The sequence below is a fragment of the Phalacrocorax aristotelis genome, chromosome 5, assembly GCF_949628215.1.
Source record: "Phalacrocorax aristotelis chromosome 5, bGulAri2.1, whole genome shotgun sequence".
NCBI lineage: Eukaryota > Metazoa > Chordata > Aves > Suliformes > Phalacrocoracidae > Phalacrocorax > Phalacrocorax aristotelis.
The window spans coordinates 68,129,087-68,148,776 of NC_134280.1; the positions used below are offsets into that span (position 1 = coordinate 68,129,087).

General features: G+C 41.4%; 2 protein-coding genes across 3 annotated transcripts in view; both read right to left on the reverse strand.

The window, feature by feature from the left end:
* The window catches only part of SHANK2 (SH3 and multiple ankyrin repeat domains 2), a 363,557-nt gene that overhangs the window by 18,059 nt on the left and 325,808 nt on the right, over nt 1-19,690 (reverse strand). For both annotated transcript variants that reach the window (XM_075095009.1, XM_075095008.1), the window contains 2 exons: nt 2,540-2,670; nt 1,101-1,212 (listed from right to left, as the gene is read on the reverse strand). In XM_075095009.1, the coding sequence (XP_074951110.1) occupies nt 1,101-1,212; nt 2,540-2,670 (243 nt within the window). The remainder of the gene's footprint in view (nt 1-1,100; nt 1,213-2,539; nt 2,671-19,690) is intronic.
* Nucleotides 5,518-13,389, reverse strand: LOC142057994 (uncharacterized). The gene is made up of 2 exons (XM_075095010.1): nt 13,004-13,389; nt 5,518-8,529 (listed from the first exon to the last, which is right to left on the reverse strand). Exons 1-2 carry the CDS (start codon nt 13,080-13,082, stop codon nt 7,667-7,669), a joined length of 942 nt encoding a protein of 313 aa, XP_074951111.1. The 5' UTR covers nt 13,083-13,389; the 3' UTR covers nt 5,518-7,666.

Here is a 19,690-nt window from a genome sequence, read left to right on the forward strand (position 1 = left end):
GAAAGTATATTTAAAACAGTCTTCCACTGGGATCCCTCATATTTTATTACTTCTATATCCAACCTCAAATGCCAGGGTGCATTCCACATGACATGAGGCATATGCAAATTATGAAAGAGGTCTTTTGGTTGATTCCTACCATAAGCATTCTTTCTTGTTGACCTTCCAGAGACCCAGATGCCAGAATTAAAAAGGCTGCTACAGAATTTTAATTAAAGTGATCATTGATGTGTAGACAAAATGTTTTGGTTTTATGTGTCATCAAGGTAGCTGTAGAGAAGCACGTTTTCTTTGAAAATTATTGAACAGGGAAGACATTCTGTGCAAAAGAGTAGCTTATGCCTCGCTCTAGCACTCTACAAATGCATATAATAATGCAACTTAGAAACCTAATGAATTTTTAAGATGCATTTGAAACGTAGCAAAGGGACTGCGAGGATTCTATTGGGGAAAAAATGATGTTTCATCTCAAAAGATGACATTACATTATTACAAATATGGCTTTTAACAGAAATAAACTGGATAATATTGGGATAATTTAGATGCTAATTTTACATCAGCATAATGCATTTCTAAATTGATAAATATGACTACTAAGATTCCTACCAAGAACAAAGCAAGCCCAAATCTGGTCTGCTCTTTTTTTCTTTTTTGTAAAATCATCTACTGTTATCATTTGGAATGAAGAAGAGGTGAATTTTATTCCATTTGATCGATAGGGATTCCTTTGTAAACTCCATGGCATTACACCACTTTTGCCTCAATAACAAAGAAAAAAGGAATAACATTTTGCCCTAGGTGATGTATTGCAAAGGGCTTGTACTGATCTTTCGTTTTCCTTCTCACTGCCTTCCCCGGTTAGAGGGAACATTCTGAAGAAAGGAATTAAACTATAATTCCATAATACTTGCCTACTGCCATCAAAGCAGAATGTGGAAATCATCTTACACACAGACTTCTTTTCTCATGAACTTTGTATACAAATTAAACAGTCATTCACTGAGGTAAAGATGTTGGAAAAATATGCTTTAAGAAAGAAGCAAAGTTACTAGAAGTATGCGATTAATGCACAAGCAAACTATACATGAGAAGCATTTTACCTATAGATTTTTGTCTTCTCATTGTACCCCGAGGTATACCCAGAAAAGGACCTTGAGGACTCCCTGGTACAGTGGGCGTCATCACAGCAATACCCTGTCTCTCATACATGGACTACAAAAAAGCAAACAAAAAACCCCACAAGCATTAAAGCATGCAAGTCTTTCTCTCACATGTAAATAACTCTTCTGTCACATCTGCTAATCCACTCTCCCTTTCACTTAAAATTCTTATGGAAAAGAACAAATTTGGCATTATTTTGGGGAGGAGGTGAAGAGAAAGGGAAGGCTGGGCTTTATTTGCACGTTATTAAAACAACAACAGCTCTAAGTGGCTTTAGTTGAAATTATTTACAAAGCAACATGTTAAGCTTCCAGCACATTTTGTGTGCTGCAAGAAAAACGAAGCATGAGCAATTGTGTTTTGTTTCATTCTTCCCAAGAACCCAGGCACACACTGCATAGACGTTAAGGTTCGCTCTGCACCAAGCGGTACGCTCTCTTCTGAAGCACAGACCTGCTCTTGCACAGAGTCAGGGTGTCTTGCGCAAGGTTACACTGGCAGTCAGCATCTCAGCTGGGGGCTGAGAACGCCGCCTGAACCCCAGTGCATTCAGCTGTCCCTCCTTGTGGGTCCTCACAAAACTATTTGCTTTCTGCCTCTTAGAGCAGCCTTAATTTCCCTCCATCCCGAGCTGCTGCGTACAGCCAAGTGCTTGTTGTATCAGGACTGATGGTCTTTTGGAAGGGTGGGTAATGGAAAAATACATCTAAACTGCAATAAAACCAACTATTTTTTCACATGCGAATTCTGTAAGAGCAAATTCTGCAAATGAGTAATCCAGTTTCAGAGTTCTGGAGTTTAGATTTTTAATACGTGCTATAGTATTAATGTAAATTCTTCCCTTACACGTCATCATGTATTATTTAATCAAGATATTACGTATGCCATTAGGAACAATAAAAAACTGCAGTACGAGAAACCTTCACATTAGTGGAAATTGTGTGGCTGCACTAACTCTGGTGATGAAACTGAAATAGCATTCCTTGACGTCCAGCAAAGTTTTTTAGCTTGGGTTTAGTGTCGTACCGACACCTTCAAGTTCAGAACTTACTGGCGTCTCATCAGCTCAGATTACAGGCAGAGCAAGTGCACATCTGTTTGAGTAACAATGAGGTAGCAATGTTGTTGATGTGACGGTCTCAGAATAAATATAAGGGTATAATGAGAAAAGTTTTATAGGAGTAAGCAGACTCTTCTGTTAAAAAACTATTAGAAATACAGAGTAGACCATGCCTTAGAGTTACCAGGTAATGAAAGTAAAATGAGCGTCTCAAGCAACGTTTGTAAACTCCTTTTGGTTTTACGCCCCGCACGCTGCCAAAAGACCCCCTCCAAACAGTTCCAGAAGTGAAAGCAGTACTTCATAGCTACCACTCACATTCATATCTGTAGCTGAGGGAAAACATCTACTAGAAGGCCGCTGTTTAATAGTTGCCACTCTTGAGTCCACAGTTGCATTGTCTGCAATTCTTGATGGCTTGGAAACTGGTACTATTTCATCCACCTTATCTGTAATATAAAAGTATTCAGTAAAATAAATATCATTTGTCCAAAAACTGAAAATTTAAGTATTGCAAGGTCAAAGGAAGAGATTTACTTTTCAAAAAAATGCAAAGAAAAAGTTTTTTTGGCATTTTAACAAGGCAACGCTTGAGCATCATAAGTCGTGCAAGCCGAGCACTTTTTATTGCTGCTACATAACATGCATGCTTTAGTTTTAAGCCTGCATGCATTTAATGTTTACTTAGTGTGACTCGAAAAACAATCCTCTTCTTCAAACCTTCAAAATGTGAAGGGAGAATATCTATATAGAAATGGAAAGAAGACCTTTAGAAATAATGAATCTGTACAGCACTGTTTCAAATAGAGATAAGCAGACTGTACTTAGTCATCAGAATTTCAGTGATATTTTGGACAATAACAAGTACTCCAGAAGTGCTCTTTTATGCCTATTCTCCTCAAGTAATCACATCCTAATTTATTCACACTCTCGGATTACTGGATTAGCATTAATAACTTCAGCATTTGTTTAAATAAATCTTCTATATGTGTTTTGAATTTTAATAACTGGGAATGTATTTAGTTGTGGTCAGACCCAGACCAAACAGGCAAAGTCCAAATCTGAAGGGGAACGTCAACATTTGGATTTGGGATTCTGATCTACCACATGATGTCATCATAAATATAGGGAAAACTTTAATCAAGATCTTCCCAAGTTTAGAGCGTTAGTTTTAGCCCCGTCTCCAACTCTGGTCACAAACAAGGTTCATCAGTATTTAATATATAAAGTTATTCCCTCAGACTGAGGACCTCACAGTACCATAGAATCAACTAATTAGAGCCTGACAGCTCCTTTATTGCAGCTTCTACTACTATGAGACTAAGGCATGGGGAAGTTAAATGACTAGCCTAAGCCAGCAGAATCGGTCAATTTTTGCACCTGTACTAGACTGCAAACCTAAATCATACAAACAGGTTTCCTTACTACGCCTTCCATTGCATTTGCTTTCCTAAGAAAGCGCAGACTGCACTGTATTATGTTAATTTAGTGTCTTTTCCTTTGAAGTTTCCCCAAAGTAAGGATTAGATATATAGCCTGTGGTATTCATGTGAGCAAAATACCTCAGCCTGGCTCCTAGGCTTCCACAATGTGAGTCAGAGCAATGTTACTTGTCAGCAATTAGATCCACCTCCCAGCTGATTATTTGCTTCAGCAAACAAGGACAGCTACTTCGTTAGGATACTACAGACTTAAAAACCCCAGGTTTTTGGTGGTCTAGAGATGGTGTTGCTATGCCAAGTATCAGACTTAGGGATATAAGTTTTACCTCTCACTGGAGAGCAGCGCACTCGGGGCCCTGGATATGAATATGGATGGGAATAAGGCAGGAGGAAAAGAGCTTTTGATCCCTCTAAACAGTAGAGCTGGCTGATGCAAGGATGATATTTTAAATGGGAGAAGAAGAGAGGGAAGAACTTTTAGCCTTCTGGTTAGGAAGAAGGTTGTCCTAGAAGTGGATATTTCAGTGTCACAGAGGGTCAGGGAGCAGGCAGGAAAGGAAAGGTTGAGCAGAATCAGTAAGCTGAACACTGTTGAAAACTGTCTCACAAGAGTAGTGTTGCTCTTTCTTTTCAATTGAAGTTAGCATTCAATTCTTTTCATTGGTCTGCTTTATTTTTGTGTGTTTAAAATCATCCAGCGGAAGGAGAAAAGGAAAAAAATTCTTAAAATCATCACATGTATTCAAAAATAAAACAAACTTCAAGTCACATTTCATACGACTTTGTAATACAAACTGTGAACTTCTGAAAGAAAAATATCTGCACTTCTGCGCAGCAAAAGGCATCCGAAAGCAATGGTGTAACCATAAACATTTGACCTATACAGCAAAAATACGGCTAGACTGTAGAATCGTACTCAGGGGATCTATCACCCAGAGCTTCAACTGGGCAGAGATTTCCTGTTAAGTCTCTCCCACCCTTTTTATCATCCCAGAAGCCAAACAACTTGTCTTTGGGATACAGAAAGAAGGAAGTTTTGGAAACTGAAGCACTAGGTACTCAGAATCTGTAAGTAAGAAATATATATATACCATGTAAGAACTGATCCCCTTTATTTTTAACAGACACATGTAACCATATACCCATTCAGACAACAAAAAGCTACAGGGAAAGAGCGATGAGGCTATGACAGACACTTGAAAAGCATGAAAATATTTGTTTGGGGATGAAACATACATACCCTCCAACTGCACTGATTTTGCTAGACAACACTAGAAGTCAGATCCTGATTTTGAATCTGACCAAAATATCAGTTGGTACCAATTCTTAATAGCATCTACTAATTCCAGGTGGAAAAAACCCTTTGTTTTGTGTAAGTTTATTGCAGGTTTCTTGTCTGTAGACAGGTTCTCAGTCCTTCTCACCCTACAGCTGCTCCCATTCAAGTGGTGCTTTGTGCCTCGCCAAGTCTAGCTAAAGCACTTAGAAATGGGAGAGGAGAGCAGGTTAAAGCTTAAGCTGTTTTGCGAGGAACTCTTTAGGGGTTCCTCACGTAGTATTTCCAACGGCAGCACTGCTACATCTGCGCAGCTTCTTCTTTTGCTCTACTGCCTTTGATCAGAAAGCAAAGGTAGAGTGGAGGTTGTCATTTTAAAGCTACAACAAAAAAATTTGAAGCTACAGAAGCAGCCAGCCTGTGGCACGAGATTTATTCTAAAATGGCAGCAGCTACATGGCGGGTCCTGCAGAATACGTCAAAATCTTAGCATCTGGCCACAACTGCACCACGCTTTTGAAGTGAAAGCACTCTAAAATCAAAACATTCTCACTGTATTATCAAACGTGCTAATTAGGCCAAGAAAATTAACTGGCTGAGTTGTATTTAGCTTCATTCAAACTCATCCCAAAGAAATAAGACGTAAGCATATTGGGACAAACTTTCACTTGCCTTTGCCTTTAACTAGGCCGTTCATATCCACAGTACCAGTGTGCCAACCGTGTATGCACCAGAAACACATGTTCAAAAGGCCGCACATACTGGAACAATTTGTCAGGCTTACTAATCGGCTTCTCTCCCAACCTCCTTGGGCTCTCAGATACCCTGCAGCATGCGCTTCTTGTACCGATGAGAGGGGAGTCTTACAAGCTTGTGCTGGAAATTCTCTGAGGATACCTTTACAAACAGTTTTAACAAAAGGGTTATAAAAAAGCCACAGAATGGGTGCAAAAATTCACACCCGGTGTGAGGTGTGCCGACAGCGTGGCCAAAGAAGCGCGCCTCCAAGGGTATTCTTAAAAGGAACGCAGGTGGTTGTAGGTGGAAGGGAATAAATATTCGGTAGCGGAAAAAGCCTACACTGGAGGTTGGCCATGCCAGCTGCATTTCGTCGTTGAACCGGTCATTTAGCGAAGTACAGCCACAAGCACGCGCGCACACACACTGATAAGGGAGCAAGTTGTGGCTGACTGGTAGAATAACAAAATACTGTCTGCTTTCTTTTGAATAACTTCAGTCTCGCAGAAAGACAGGGAAGAAGAGTCTATGGCTCACTGGACAGAGACCGCAGCTCAGTTGTAATCATAGAAGAGGATTTTTAGGCCTACAGTTATTCTCCAGTATTTGCCAGAGGAGGAATTCATCACTGCTTTGCCATATAAACTCTTCTAAACCTTTACGAGAAGCTACAACGGTATGTTGAGAGTCAAACACAGGAGCCATGCTACACCTGTGATAACTAGTTACCACCGCTCAAGGGGCTCCTGGTAACAGCATCCTTTCAGAGAACTGTCAGGGATATCACATGTATAAGCCAGTCTGATGCCTCGGCATGCATATAGCAATTTGAGTGCCACTATATTAAATTCCCCCGAGAGAGGCAGCACCAACAGATATAAAATAATTTATTGCAAAGTGCATTTCCATCTGCCCTGTGGGTTATCAGTTGCACCCGTGCTCTGCTCAGGGTGCCAGCCCTCAGGAAATTAGACGGCCTAAAGGCACAGAAAGGAGTTGCATTTTATCAACATGTAGGTCATCTCTGATGAAAAGCTCTTAATCACAGACATAGTAGCACAGTACCCAACAGCATGTCATGACTTTTACATTCTCAAGAGGTCTGGCTGCTAGGCAAGTTGCTTTTTTTTTTTTTTTTTCTTTTTCTTAAATAATTAATATCTGTGATAATTACAGGGGACAGTCTCCTCCTAATAGATTTGTTGCAGGAGATGGCTCTTATCCCCGTAGAACACATTGCTTAGTGACTCCTGTTTCAAATCCCCAGACTCTCTCAGAGGAAAAATTATAATGCTGCCCATCAAACCACCAGATCCATCATAAAAGGAACTTTGAAAATGAGAGCCAGGTGCCTAGATAGATCTGGTGGCACATCACTATACAGGCCCCAAAAGATAAATATGAGGTATGATCCTGGCAACATTACTTATTGTACGACATAGCCAAGACATGTGGATTAGCTCCACCGAGGGTCTCAGAAAGTGACCTTGTCAGACCCACAGAGGATAAGAATGATCATGATCCGGTACAGGCTAACCCCAACACCTCAGGCTGGCATGCCAGAAACACCAGGCAAAGACTGATCGAACACAGTTTTGGAGGCGAGTATTGCCAAGACCTCTATACTTACCACCAAGTCCAGAATGCTTGCTCAGAGGGGATGGGATAATGGAGAAAGAAAACTCAAAAAACAGCTGCCTCAAGAAATGACTTGTATTTGTAAGAAAAGCAATGAATGCCTGGCACAGAGTAAAAAAATGCTCGTATGAAGTTAAAGTGAAAGAACAGAGGCAAATGTTCTTCAAATACCAGCAGCACACATCGTTAACAGTGCAAATATAAACTACAAAATGTTAAGACTAATCTAGTCAGCCAGAATACAATGTTAGCCAATGTAGGAAATGGTTGAATTCTGCCACTGATGGCCTTATGGCTAAGAATTAAAAGGACAGGCACATTAAAAAAAACCCTAAAAATCCTATGGTGTGGTTATTTTTTCTTCCCTCCCCCTTTTGCCTGGCGTGTAGGCATGGGCAACGAGGCCCTCTCGGTTATGGCTCTCTGCAGCCGGCCACTGCGACAAGGCAGCGTGGCCTGCGGTGGTTCTCGAGAGTCGCTCATCCCTTCGGCCCCTGGTAAGCACACAGTGGAGGATGCCACTGCGTCCTCACCAGTCCATGTCGAGGCACAGGTTAACTCGACATGAGGGGTGGCTCTTTGGGAGATGCGTGTTTCAAGGACCTGTGTCCTTGGCTGCTTGAGGAAAGCTAAAATCTCTGACAGGTAGTTATGGATGGCTCTTGTGGAGGTAGCCACAATGCCCAGCTGCAGCTCCATACGGCCCATGGACTGTGACATGAGACCCATGGACTGTGCATGCTCCCTCTTGATATTTTCCAGCAGCTGCACAATCCTACTGTTGGTTTCCATCAACAGCTTCTCTCCCTCTGTTAGCTGGGGCTGCCCTCTCCAACCCCGATCCCTAGGGACAGGCTCAACACCGCGGTGCTCTTCATTCATTTCATCATTTCCCTCCTCCTCATCAGGAGAGTCACTTTCAAACTGAGGAGTCCTACTGAGTGACTGATCCCCAGGAGACTGTATGTCCATGGTACACTCCGGAGTCCGCGCTGGCGTTTGAAATCCCTCAAAATCCTCCCCAACGTTGCTGTGCGTTTCAGACGAGGACAACGGCCACTGCCAGCTCTCTGTGGTCCTGGCCGGTGAGTCTTCGTCAGAGGCAGGCACCGAAGATTCCTGTTCTTCAGCCGGCGTGGACGGCGAGCTCCCTCGGTGACGGCCGGCTTGCCCCGAGGATCCAGGAACCTCCCCATCTTGTTCCCCAGTGACATCTGGCAATCAAATAGAGGAGCAACAACCACTGTATCTGAGGCCAGGCAGATGGAGGTATCTACATGCATTGGACAACACATAGAAAGAAGCCAGTTGGGAAGCCAGAGTGTATGTGTTTGGGCAAACGGAAGGGCGGACTAAAGTTTAGTGACTGCATTGGGCACGTGGCAGTTGACATTATTAACCGCTTTTGGTATCAATGCACACTGTCCTGTACCCATAACACACACAGCCATGCTGCATCCCAAGGCAGGAACTACCAATTCACCTCATCGTGACTGTGACAGGAAATGTCAGTGAACCTATCGAAAAGCTCACCTATGCACTGCAGTGGTGTCAGTCAGAAATCCCTGGGACGAGCTCAGGGCCAAGTGTCCAATTGAGCTTCCTGGGGTGCCAGATGTGCTCCACCACTGGCTGAGGGCAGCCCTTTGTTGTTCTGAAGCACTGCTGGCTATCTTCGCTTTTGTCCGACGTCTCACGTCACCCCCACCCCCAGTGTGCTTTCTCCCAAATCACTGCTGCAGCACGAGGGTGGCCGTCCACAGCACTTATCCCGCGAGCAATGCCCTCCCCAACATTTGCCGGATTTTCTTGTTCTTTTCTCCAAACAGTAGGTAACGCTATCTGAGGGCATTGCTCGCCAGGATCTCATCGTCTTCTGAAAATAAACTCAGTTTTGCCCTCCCCTGGCTACCTCTTCCCTTGCCTGAGGGCACGTGGTGGAAATCTGGGTGCAAGTGCTTCCCTGTGGCAGCTTAGTGTGCAAAGAGGCATTGTTACGGACGTTAACAAGGAGGATATTATGGATGTGCTTACTCTTAATCCTCCCCTGCATAAAATGCACTCCCAAAGGCTAGAAATGGCTCAGCTTTTTGCACCCACAGCGATCAGTGGCTCATAGTAGAGCGTGATCTGCCCAGCACCATTCTTGATTACGTGAGTCAGTGGCCGTAACTCTCACCCTTTCCATGCTTCAGATAAAAAAAAAGAGTCCTTTTGGTTTTTTGGGGAGGACAATTTGGTCATCAGAAATTAATCTGGGACGGTCTGGCTAAAATGTTGCAGTAGGGTAGCCCAAAGAGCCTGCATTCCTCCTCACACTCAGGCAAGGGATACGTGAGAGAAGCGCTGCCGTCGGTAAGACTGTGACCTGAACAGCAGTGGCTGACTGTTGCTAGCTGGCCGGCTGTGCTGCTCGCGCTACAGTGGTCTGAATGCCAGCTCACTGTCATGCCTACTCTCTGGCATCCCAGTCTTGAAAAATATTATTATAAAAGGATTAATTTCTGCTCTTTGAAATACTTGAGGTGCTGCTCTTCAGACCTCAGCTGGCAGCTGTAAGCTTACATCTGGAAGGTGTTGCTGAGGTTGTGTTAAATGATACTTCTGGTTCTGCTTATGAATCAGGGTTTTTTTGTTTGATGGGTTGGGTTTGTTTTTTTTTTTTAGTGGTTTTTTTTTTTTTAATTTAATATGGTTTTAAATTATAGCTCCTTCTGACAGACCCAAGGATCCCTTCTCCTACATATCAGTCCCTGTCTACCCTAACCCTAATGTGGCACTCATTATTTCTACACCCAAGTGCCTCCAACATTATACTGCTCTAAAAGGGATTTCTGTGGCTTAATAGAATTATGATTTGTTAAATGCTAAGATAATGGATATTATTTGTGCATTTAGCATATTAACTACTTCAAAGTATTCACATTCAAAGTATTCACATTCTCTCTGCGTCTGGCTGGACTGTCCAGTTGCATGTTTTATGGAAAGTGAGGATGAGATCGTATTTGTAAAAAGGCATGAGCTCCTTATGAAAATGAATTTTAGGGACAAACTGTCATGCAATCATTGGCTCTTCCACTCCACGGAGACTTGAAAGGGACTGTATATCAATCTAACGGTAATAACTGCTTCTTCCTTTGCGATTCTTCTCCCCCTTTGCCTAACACAGCCGTAGCTGCAATCCTTCATTAACAAATCTCTTCACAACTACAGTGTAGGACCATGAAATTATTTCTCAGCATTTTCCTATCTGAGTACACATGAAAAAAAGAACAAAAAAACAGGGGACCTATTTTTACCACACATAGCAAACACACATTTCAGTTAAATTCTATGGAATCGGAGAAAGATAAGGGATCATATATCTTCATTCTGGTAGAGCCACTGGTCATACAAAATGTCTTTGTATTTCTTTTGACATGTCATCAGAAAATTCCCCGTATTTGAAAACTCCATTTTCCTGACAAGTGTTCTAAACAGAGCCCACCTAGCAACTGGTAAGTAATAGAACCAAACTAAATTAAAAGTCAAAAACTGAAGCAAAACAAAATAAAATAAACTCCAAACCCCACATTAATTTATGAATATTCTGTAAATAGTATCACTGAGTTTAAATTGTTCAGATTCAGGGGGATCGTAACACTTTTGTTATTTGTGCGTGTTTACACTCTTGCCAGAGGCTTGTGAAGCAAAGTTTCTCCGAAAAAGCATAAGAAATTTTTGCAAAGTTCCTAATTCTCCATGAAAATTTACTGCTTGCTATCTGTCTAATCGGTATTTTCAGCCTTTCAGGGCTGAAAGAACAGCATCTGGCATAGGTGACCAAGAGCACAAATGACAAAGAGTACAAGCAAACAGTCTATGAAAACCCACGGGCAGAAAGTTAATTGTGGAAACTACTGGCGAATACTTATGAATAATGAATACATTCACAGGGTTTAGGATAGGTTTGTTAACTTGGCTAGCAGTGAAAAGGAGGAATATTCATAACTGCTTTTATTTGTAACAAAGTGTTGAATGACTCTAGTAACTCCGGTTTCTGGAAGCTTTGTGAAGCATTGACGTAGGGCATGGGGAAACCAAGGGTGCGGTACAGGCATGGCCTTACACAAGCTTTCGTTCACTACAGAGTGATCATGGGAGAACTGCCTGAAGGTCAATGGCTGACACCACCTTGATGAACGTGTCAGTCTTTGCCCAGTAAATCCATTCCTTGATGACCAAAGGTTGCCCTAAATTCAGACCAGATCTTGGTAAGATGGTTGCACCAGCGGCTTGGTTGGTGCTGTGGAAAAGGTGTGCCAGTTACAGTAGGGGCACTGGAAAGCTTGGTTTGGCCAGAGAAGAGGCTGACCGCTTTGACCAGCTGCCGACAGTAGGGTTAAACCTGGCTGAAAGAGTTACCTCAACTAACTGCCTTTACCTCATTTCCTTGGCAAAGGGGTGACTTCTCAAAAAGAAAACAAAACCAAAAGAGAGGGCGCTAAGACTGTCGAGTCAAAATTCGCTATGGACCAAGCTATATATCCATGTGGCTGATCTTGGTTATTAATTGGCTTTAAAAAAAATCCCTCTCTCTTAAAACCAAGCTTTAAATACAGTGAGTACAAAGAAGCGCAGCTAGCTTCCTTAGGTCTGAAGCAAAGGGAAGGGCTCGGGTTCTTTGATCTTTCTAGTTGTTTCCAGCTTACACACCATTCCTACAAGCAGCACTTTGCTCACAGTGACATGTACGACTTACAGGCAAAATACGTCACTTATGACTTTTATAGCTATCTTTATATTTATACCTAGTGATACCAGCCAACTGGCAGTCTCCAAAGTAGTGACTTGCTTCCTGTTCATGTCCCTTGCTCTGACAGGGCACGACTCCCATTTTGATCCTGAAATGACCAAGTAAGGGAATCGGAAAGGAGCACGCATATGGGCTACAGGAAATATAAGCGTCTGGAAGTCAGTGACCCACGGCACTTTAACTTCAGTACTGTGAGTACTACGCAGCTATTTCCAAAAGCCACATGGGACTCACAGTTTTCTGAAGACTGTTTTTTGTTTTACCTCGCTGATTCTGTTATGTTTAAAGAAAAAATGAGATCTGTTACTAAAGTGGTGCATGTAACAGTATCTAGTAAACCTTCATCAAAGTCCTGGCTATATACCCTTCTTGCCTGTTAGACAGGTCCTCTGTTTCTGCAGCGAAGCCCGTAGCTGGCTGCCTGTGCGGGTGTTTGCACTGGGCTGATACAGAGCTTGGTCTGATCAGCAGTTGCTCCTGGTGGCCGCAGGAGAACCGCTCCACCTTTTGTGCCTGAGGGGTGATCTGTGGTTTGCCTGATCCTGTTCTGAACATGGCGATTAGAAGCCGGGATTATTCCAGCCTTTAGGTTCATGAATAAGTCCATCATTTTGGAGCACTACTATACCGTGCTGTCTCTTTGCACCACAACATTCATCACCAGTGAGAGTCCTTTAAGTTTGTTATTAGACATATTTAGGACTGTAGCAATTATTGGGTTGAGATACACAGAGAACTGACAGTCGATTCAGCTTTAGGGATAGAGGACTGAGACAGAGGCCAAGAACAGGGCAGGGCTTTGGATATAGACAAACTTTAGAGACATCAGAGGTATTTCTTTAACTTTTGTTCACTGAAGAACATTTGAGATTTATGCCTGTGTTGTGCCTTACCTGCCACTTGGACTGGCAGTTGATCCCTCCCCTGAGATGTGCTGCTCTTTAAGAATCCCTCCTTTTGAAATCCCACCATTTCTGTTTCACCTCTGCTACTGGATCGTTGCCTTTTCCATTATCTTTCCTTTTCAGATTCCCCACCAGTGGAGCTGGACGTGAGGGGTGGGGTACCGTCTTCCTGCTGACAGGTAGGTGGAGATGTTCCTTGGCCACAACAAGTGGGCCAGGAGCTCAACAACAGCAGTAACACAGTTGGGGAGCTTCCTGGGACCTGCCTCTGCTGCTCTGGACCTGGGCCTCTGCCTGTATCTGCATCATGCCTCCTGGGGTGGGTGCATTTTTCAAACTGCTTAGGTACCAAGGTGACAGATGCCTTGTAAATACCTAAGATAGATACAGACAGAAACTGTACCAGGCGCAATCAGTTATGCAAAACTTCATACAATGCCAATTGCACCTATATGCTGTAGGATCACCCACCTTTTCTAGCATCTGCAGTCAACCACAGTCAAATATTTGGCACATGTGTTTTTCCTTTTGAAAAGTGATGGGAACACAGGACAGTCATTCTTCCTTGGTGCCAACAGGTCTAGGCACATAGCCCTTAATGTCAGGTACTGCATATGCACATATTTTGTTCCATCGCCTTCCCTAAATATGAGTTTGCAAGTTTAGTTTAATTTCTTTCATTAGCTGATAAAATTTGTTTCCTTGTCAATAATCTGCAGAAATGAGTTACATAAGGAGTACTGAAACTAAAAGGGTAGTCTTTACGTGTGCTTCGTAAAAATGCAGAGAGATTCGTTTAAACTACATAAACATACGGTTGTGGTGTTGCTTTTACCTTATGGATTAATTTTTTTTTTAAGTATCTTTTATGTTTAACTATAAGTAGCTTGTTTTTAGCATAAAGACCAGGAGTGATTATGCATAGAATTATAAGTTTACATGTTTGAAAAAAAAAAAAAAGCATCTAAAGCAAGTAGGTGCACTTATTTACATTGATTCCTTTTAGATTTTTGTCACTTCCCATATATATGCAAAAGACCTTTCCCTGCTTAATTTGTAAAAGAATAGCTGGGAAGTAAATTGATACATATTTGGGGGTGAATGTCTGTGGGTGGGGGGCACTATGTAAAGAACAATTTGGGCAAGCAGCACGTACAGGAATCGAGACAACGCTTTCAAAGAAGCAGATGAACAAAATTCTAGAACAGCTTTCCGGTACTAACGGGGTGGTAGCAGAAAGATGAGAACCTACTGATTTTGAAAGAAAGCTTGATCAGACTACAGAAGTTCGTATGATAATGTTGCTTGTCACAGAAGCAATTGTCCTTGGTGGATAGCTCTCTAGTGCCTCTGGGGAAAACAGGTGACTCCTATTTGCAGACGGTTAAGAAGTGGATCTCCATTAGGTTAGCTACGCCCACTGAAAATCAGTGTCTGTCTTTTTAGCTATTCAGGTATGAATAGATGTATAAAAGTTCATCAAAGTCCAAAAGTAGGTAAAGTATAACTAGGCTTTCAAAATAATGCTAAGAATTTAAAGATTAAGCTCAGCTAAAGCATTGTTTCAGAGTTAGAATATTAAAGGTTAAGATTTAAATCCAAATTTGTTACGATCGTATTTAGAGGAAAGAAACAAGTTCAGCCTACAGTTATGTCATGTAAATGTAGAGTTAAAAACTATATAGAAATGGAATGATCAGAGTTTTCATTTGGACAATTAGGCTAATCCTCATATATCTGCCACCATGAGCATATTTTCATCTGGCATTAACTTCTTCCAGCCCCACCCCAAAAGAACAATTTGCAGGACTGGGCTTAAACCACAATGCCAAAGTCAAATATTTACCATACTGCAAACAACAGGCAAAGAATATTATTTTAGCAGTTAGCATAATGAGGAAATAACAAAAGTGCTTTGCAATACAGTCAAAACCATAACCCATTTGAAACACTTTCCTGCTATGAAAATTGAGTAAATACACTTGTATGTTCTCTGGGATACTGTAAACTCTACAACGTACACTAAAATCCAAAAAAGGGAAAATTATGTAAAAGGAATGAGTCAAACATAAAAACTGCTTAGTGCCTAGAATTAACCATTTAACATTGAGTATCGATAAATACCATTACATGATTTATGAAAATGATTTGTATGTATTCACAGTAAAGAACTATCAAAACTTTCTTGAAAGAAAGTCTTATTTGTGTTTCTAGGGCTGAAAATACCTTCACATTAGTACATATAAGTCACATTTACATATTATAATCACACCATCAGAAGTAATTTTAAGGAAGGCAGAAAAGTGATATGTTCAAATGCTTTCTAAAGATACAATTTTCAAGTACCAGCTCTTTAACAGTAGGTTCAATTAATGAAATAATTATACAGGCATTTAAAATGCACCTGCAATCCTGCAGCCTTACAATTCGGCCTACCTTGAAAGAGGAATGGTCATTGTCTAACAGTGGTTTCTGTTTAAGAACAAAAACAAAGCAGAGAATATAGTCAATACCCACTCCTACCCTGCAAGCCAGGTGGAATTTAAGTGGCACTTTGATGTTCTGTTTAAGAGACAGCATTTGAAAATTTGGCCTAGTCACGAAAGACAGACAATCAACCAAAAGAAACCAAAGGAAAGGTGGAGGAGCTAAGACACTTGCAGCCTTCTCTGTTCTTACACTTACTCTCACGCTTCCACACCGAGGGGAAAAACCAAACAAACTATGGTGAATTAGCTAAAAACATTTATTTTTAATTATATTAGAAATTAATTAACATGGGTATATGAACATTTGAAGGAAAAAAAAAGCGAAATAGCAGCAAAGGGAGTTTTGAGATGAGGGAGATAAGTCCTTCATCTCCCTGGCTCCTGAAAAAGAGAGAGAACACATTAAAAGTGGTGAAAAAGTTTCCCACTGCCCTAACTGTACCATGTTGGGAAACACATGCAATTTTAATTGTTCCTCAAGCACTCATGATTTCGAATATGTGGTCAGATATTCAGTTAATAATATCTGAGTATAGCAAGCGACACTCACATATGGCAACGTATTTAATTCGTCTGCTTCCGAATGCTACAAACCCCACGTTTTCTGTAACACTTACAATTCCTTTTCCAACTTCTTTTATACCATTGTCTCGTTTGGCTGATGCAGAAAGGTTTTGAAAACCTTTCCAATTACTGTCCTGTAGTAAAGAAAAACAAGTATCACGCAAGGGCACTACATACTCAAGAATAAGCTGATAAATTCAAAATAATACTGGTGTAAATGAGGAGAACACCCACACAGAGGCTCAGCTGACCTCTGCTCAGGATTCCCAGTGTTTTCAAAATGTTAGTTAAAGCTGCCCACCTCAAGCAACAGAAACCCTGGTTTGAAGAAGTGATCAGGCCAGAGTCACCTGTTAATTTAAGCTTCTGTGCCAGAAGTTGCTAACCAGCACATTGCCAGCTAGGTGCCAGATTTGTTCAGCGGAAAACACAGGGTTAGCATTGTTCTCCTTGAAACATGGCAACTTGCAATGCTTTTCTCTTACAGAGTGTTTTAAAAGCACATATGTTGTAGCACGGTCCTAATCCTATACCTTCTAACGCTGCTGTGGACTCCCCACAAGTTAGGCTACAAGTCATAAAAGTCATAAAACCTGTAACCTTGCTACTTCAACAAAAACTGGGGCCCATATTTTTTCACACATAGACTTCACGAATTCCACCCAGAGTCACTGCTTTATGCTTGCGAAAAATGGCAACCTGATGACAACCTTTGTCTTATCATTACATTGCTATCTCATTAGAATTTCAAATACATAATGCGAATCAATTACTTACAAGGTTACCCTTCAAGAATTCTTCATTAAGCCTGGTGCCTTTTGCTCTCGTCTTCTAAAGTACAGTGTCTGGTGAAGATCAGAAAACCTTCTTCCTACACAGAAGCACTGCAGATGCTGGAAACTATCAAAGGAGTCGACGTCGTGAGTGCTGTAAAGGTTGCTTTGACGGGATTTCCATTGTTTCCTGCAGACAAATCTCCATCATCAACTCCAGCACAGTGAAATAAAAAAATGAATTTTGAACCCAGACGTCTCTGTGAGTGGTTTCTTCAAACACAACATAACACTGTAAGGCAATCCGCTGTTTGGCATTCATGTATATATATTTGCTCTGCAATTTCATTGTTTCAGATGCCATTAGAATGTGCCACCTTTGAAACAATGGACAACAGGAATGGGATGAAGTGTGAATGCTTATTGCAGACAGAGCTAATAATATTTATTTTGAATGCCATCAACTGATATTTTTCTGTTTAAATGCTGCTAAGACTTGATGCCAGGTAACAATATTCTGTGTCGAGGATACCACAGTTATTCTGTATCTGAGAGGTGGTACTAGCATCTAGACTGCCCAAAGGAGGAAAATCCTACGTTTGTATTTGGTACTGTTGCCCACATCAAAACCCAAAGATCAGTATCAACACATACCAAGGGATTATTTTATATTGATTACCGCATCACATCTGAGAACAAACAAACCGCTCCCCTAATTCACAACTGACACTTGTGTGACACTGTCCAAGTAATATTTGTTAATGCAGAAGAATTATTAATCTTGTCATTCCCGTGTCACTATGAAAATTTAGCCTGCTTTATTCTTAATTTTGTACTTTCTCTTAGAGGGTTTTAATATTACATTTTTAAAAGAAACACTGTCCACTTTAGCTTTCACTGAAAATCTCAAATTGCTCACTAAATCAAACCCATTCCCTGGCAGTCAAAAAAGCTTAGGAGCACGAAACTTTTAAATCATGTACCTAGACACATACAGATCTTAGTTTATGGATGTGTTCCTTAAGTATTGTGTCATTTTAAAATTCACCACCTACAAGAACTTATCGATAAACAAGTCGAAACAAAAACTGAAGGAAAACCCCTTTAAAAACAAGCTTTTACACGAGCTACATAAACATTTTATGAACAGAGTTAAATTTATTATTTTAAAATATTAATTTTGAAGCTCTAATGACATCTGCTTTCTGTGGTGATGATGCAAATTATGACCCCGAAAATGCACTGGGAGTTTCATACATATTCTTTTAATGTTTCATTTTTAGATTATTTTCAAATCTTCATTTTAATTTGCTGCATGAATAGTTTGGTTATGCTTCAGTATTAACGGGCTAACTACACGTTACTTGGAATCCTATTTTAAGTACTGCCTCCCCAAAATTGCTGCTACTAGTTTACACATTGCCATAACTTACTCATTCAGCAATTCCTGAAACCCTGCAAGTCACAAAAGAAAAAAGAAGGCGTCTTCCCCCTCCCCAATATCCCACAAAATGCAGAAGGGAGTTTTCCTACTGAAAACACATCCCCTCCAAACACACATTTTGGAGCTGGACGCTGTCTCCCTGAGGCAGGCAACTACTGTAAGCAGAAAGTCAGTGGCACCGAAGAGGTACAGTTTGCCGTTCAGTAATTTTTGCGACATAACCGCAGTAAAATGATAATGCTGCCCATGCCATACTGCTGTGAACCCAAAGATTTTATTACCCATCTCTTTAGACACAAACGTTGTATCTTCTACCCTGAACACAAAAAGTACAGCCTACGGCCTTCCCTTCTCCTATCCTCCACTGAACCAGCTCAAAAGACAACCAACGAAACCGGTCAAACAGAACCACAAAAGCCATTATTTTCATCTTAATGCCTCCCTCACCTATGACCAAAAAAACGGAGTTTTTGGTTGACAGAAGACTCTACGATAACAATGAAATTACTTTTATATGCTGCCAAAACAGGCTTTTCCAGAAAAATACCGGTAGCAATGGGGTTTATTCTGTCATAGTCTCTGAACTGAGAATAGAAAGTATCGCTAGCTGGAACCTGTCAGCGACCTGAAAGGAGGTCAGAAAAGAGCAGAAAAATACAGAGTGAAAAATAACCCGGTTTTGTCCTGTTTAACGTTAAAAAGAGAAGGCACTGCCTACAGCCTAGCTTTCCTTGCCGCGACACTGAGCTTTGTCAAAGAGCGGGACAGTCGCTGTTTTGCCAGCTCTCGCCCAGGGGCTGGGGGAGCTCTGAGGCTCTTCCTTGGGCTAGACACCACGAACACGTGCAGATGACACAGCCCCTGCTCAGGAGAGCTTACAGTCTAAGAAAGCAAAACGACATACAGGGGTATGGAAAAATACAGCTAAACACAAACTTTGTATACATATATATACAGTTACATTTATAAGAACTATTAAAATAGCACCTCTATTTCTACCTGCCCCTCTGCTTAGCCATCATTACTCAGATGAGTGCTTAATAGGGATCACAGGGGAAACGGGTCTTTGGGAGAGATTTCAAGGAGAAGGTAGCAGCCTTATGAATCAGTTCAGGGAGGGCACTCCATGCATACGGGACAGCGTGGAAGATGTTGTATTGGAAACTTAAAATTGTGCAGAGCAGCATTTCTCCAGGTCAAAAGTTCAAGCGGTGTGTGCAAGACCCCTATTTCCTGAGACAGAGACAGTGTGGTGGTTATGGGAGCAACGTTTGGCCATTAAAGACAAGCGAAATCACTCACGTAGGACTACACTGAGGGTATGTTACTGGCCACGTACTCTCTGCGGCTGCCAGTTAGCACAGTAACTGGGAGGACATGGTATGGAAGGGTTCGGAAAAGAGTT

What these genes read in the sequence shown, in the direction of transcription:
- LOC142057994 (XM_075095010.1), bottom strand. Translation starts at nt 13,082, where the DNA reads ATGGTGGGATTTCAAAAGGAGGGATTCTTAAAGAGCAGCACATCTCAG. An exon ending in ACTGCCAGTCCAAGTGGCAG is followed by an intron (nt 8,530 to 13,003) that starts GTAAGGCACAAC and finishes TTTGATTGCCAG; the next exon opens with ATGTCACTGGGGAACAAGAT.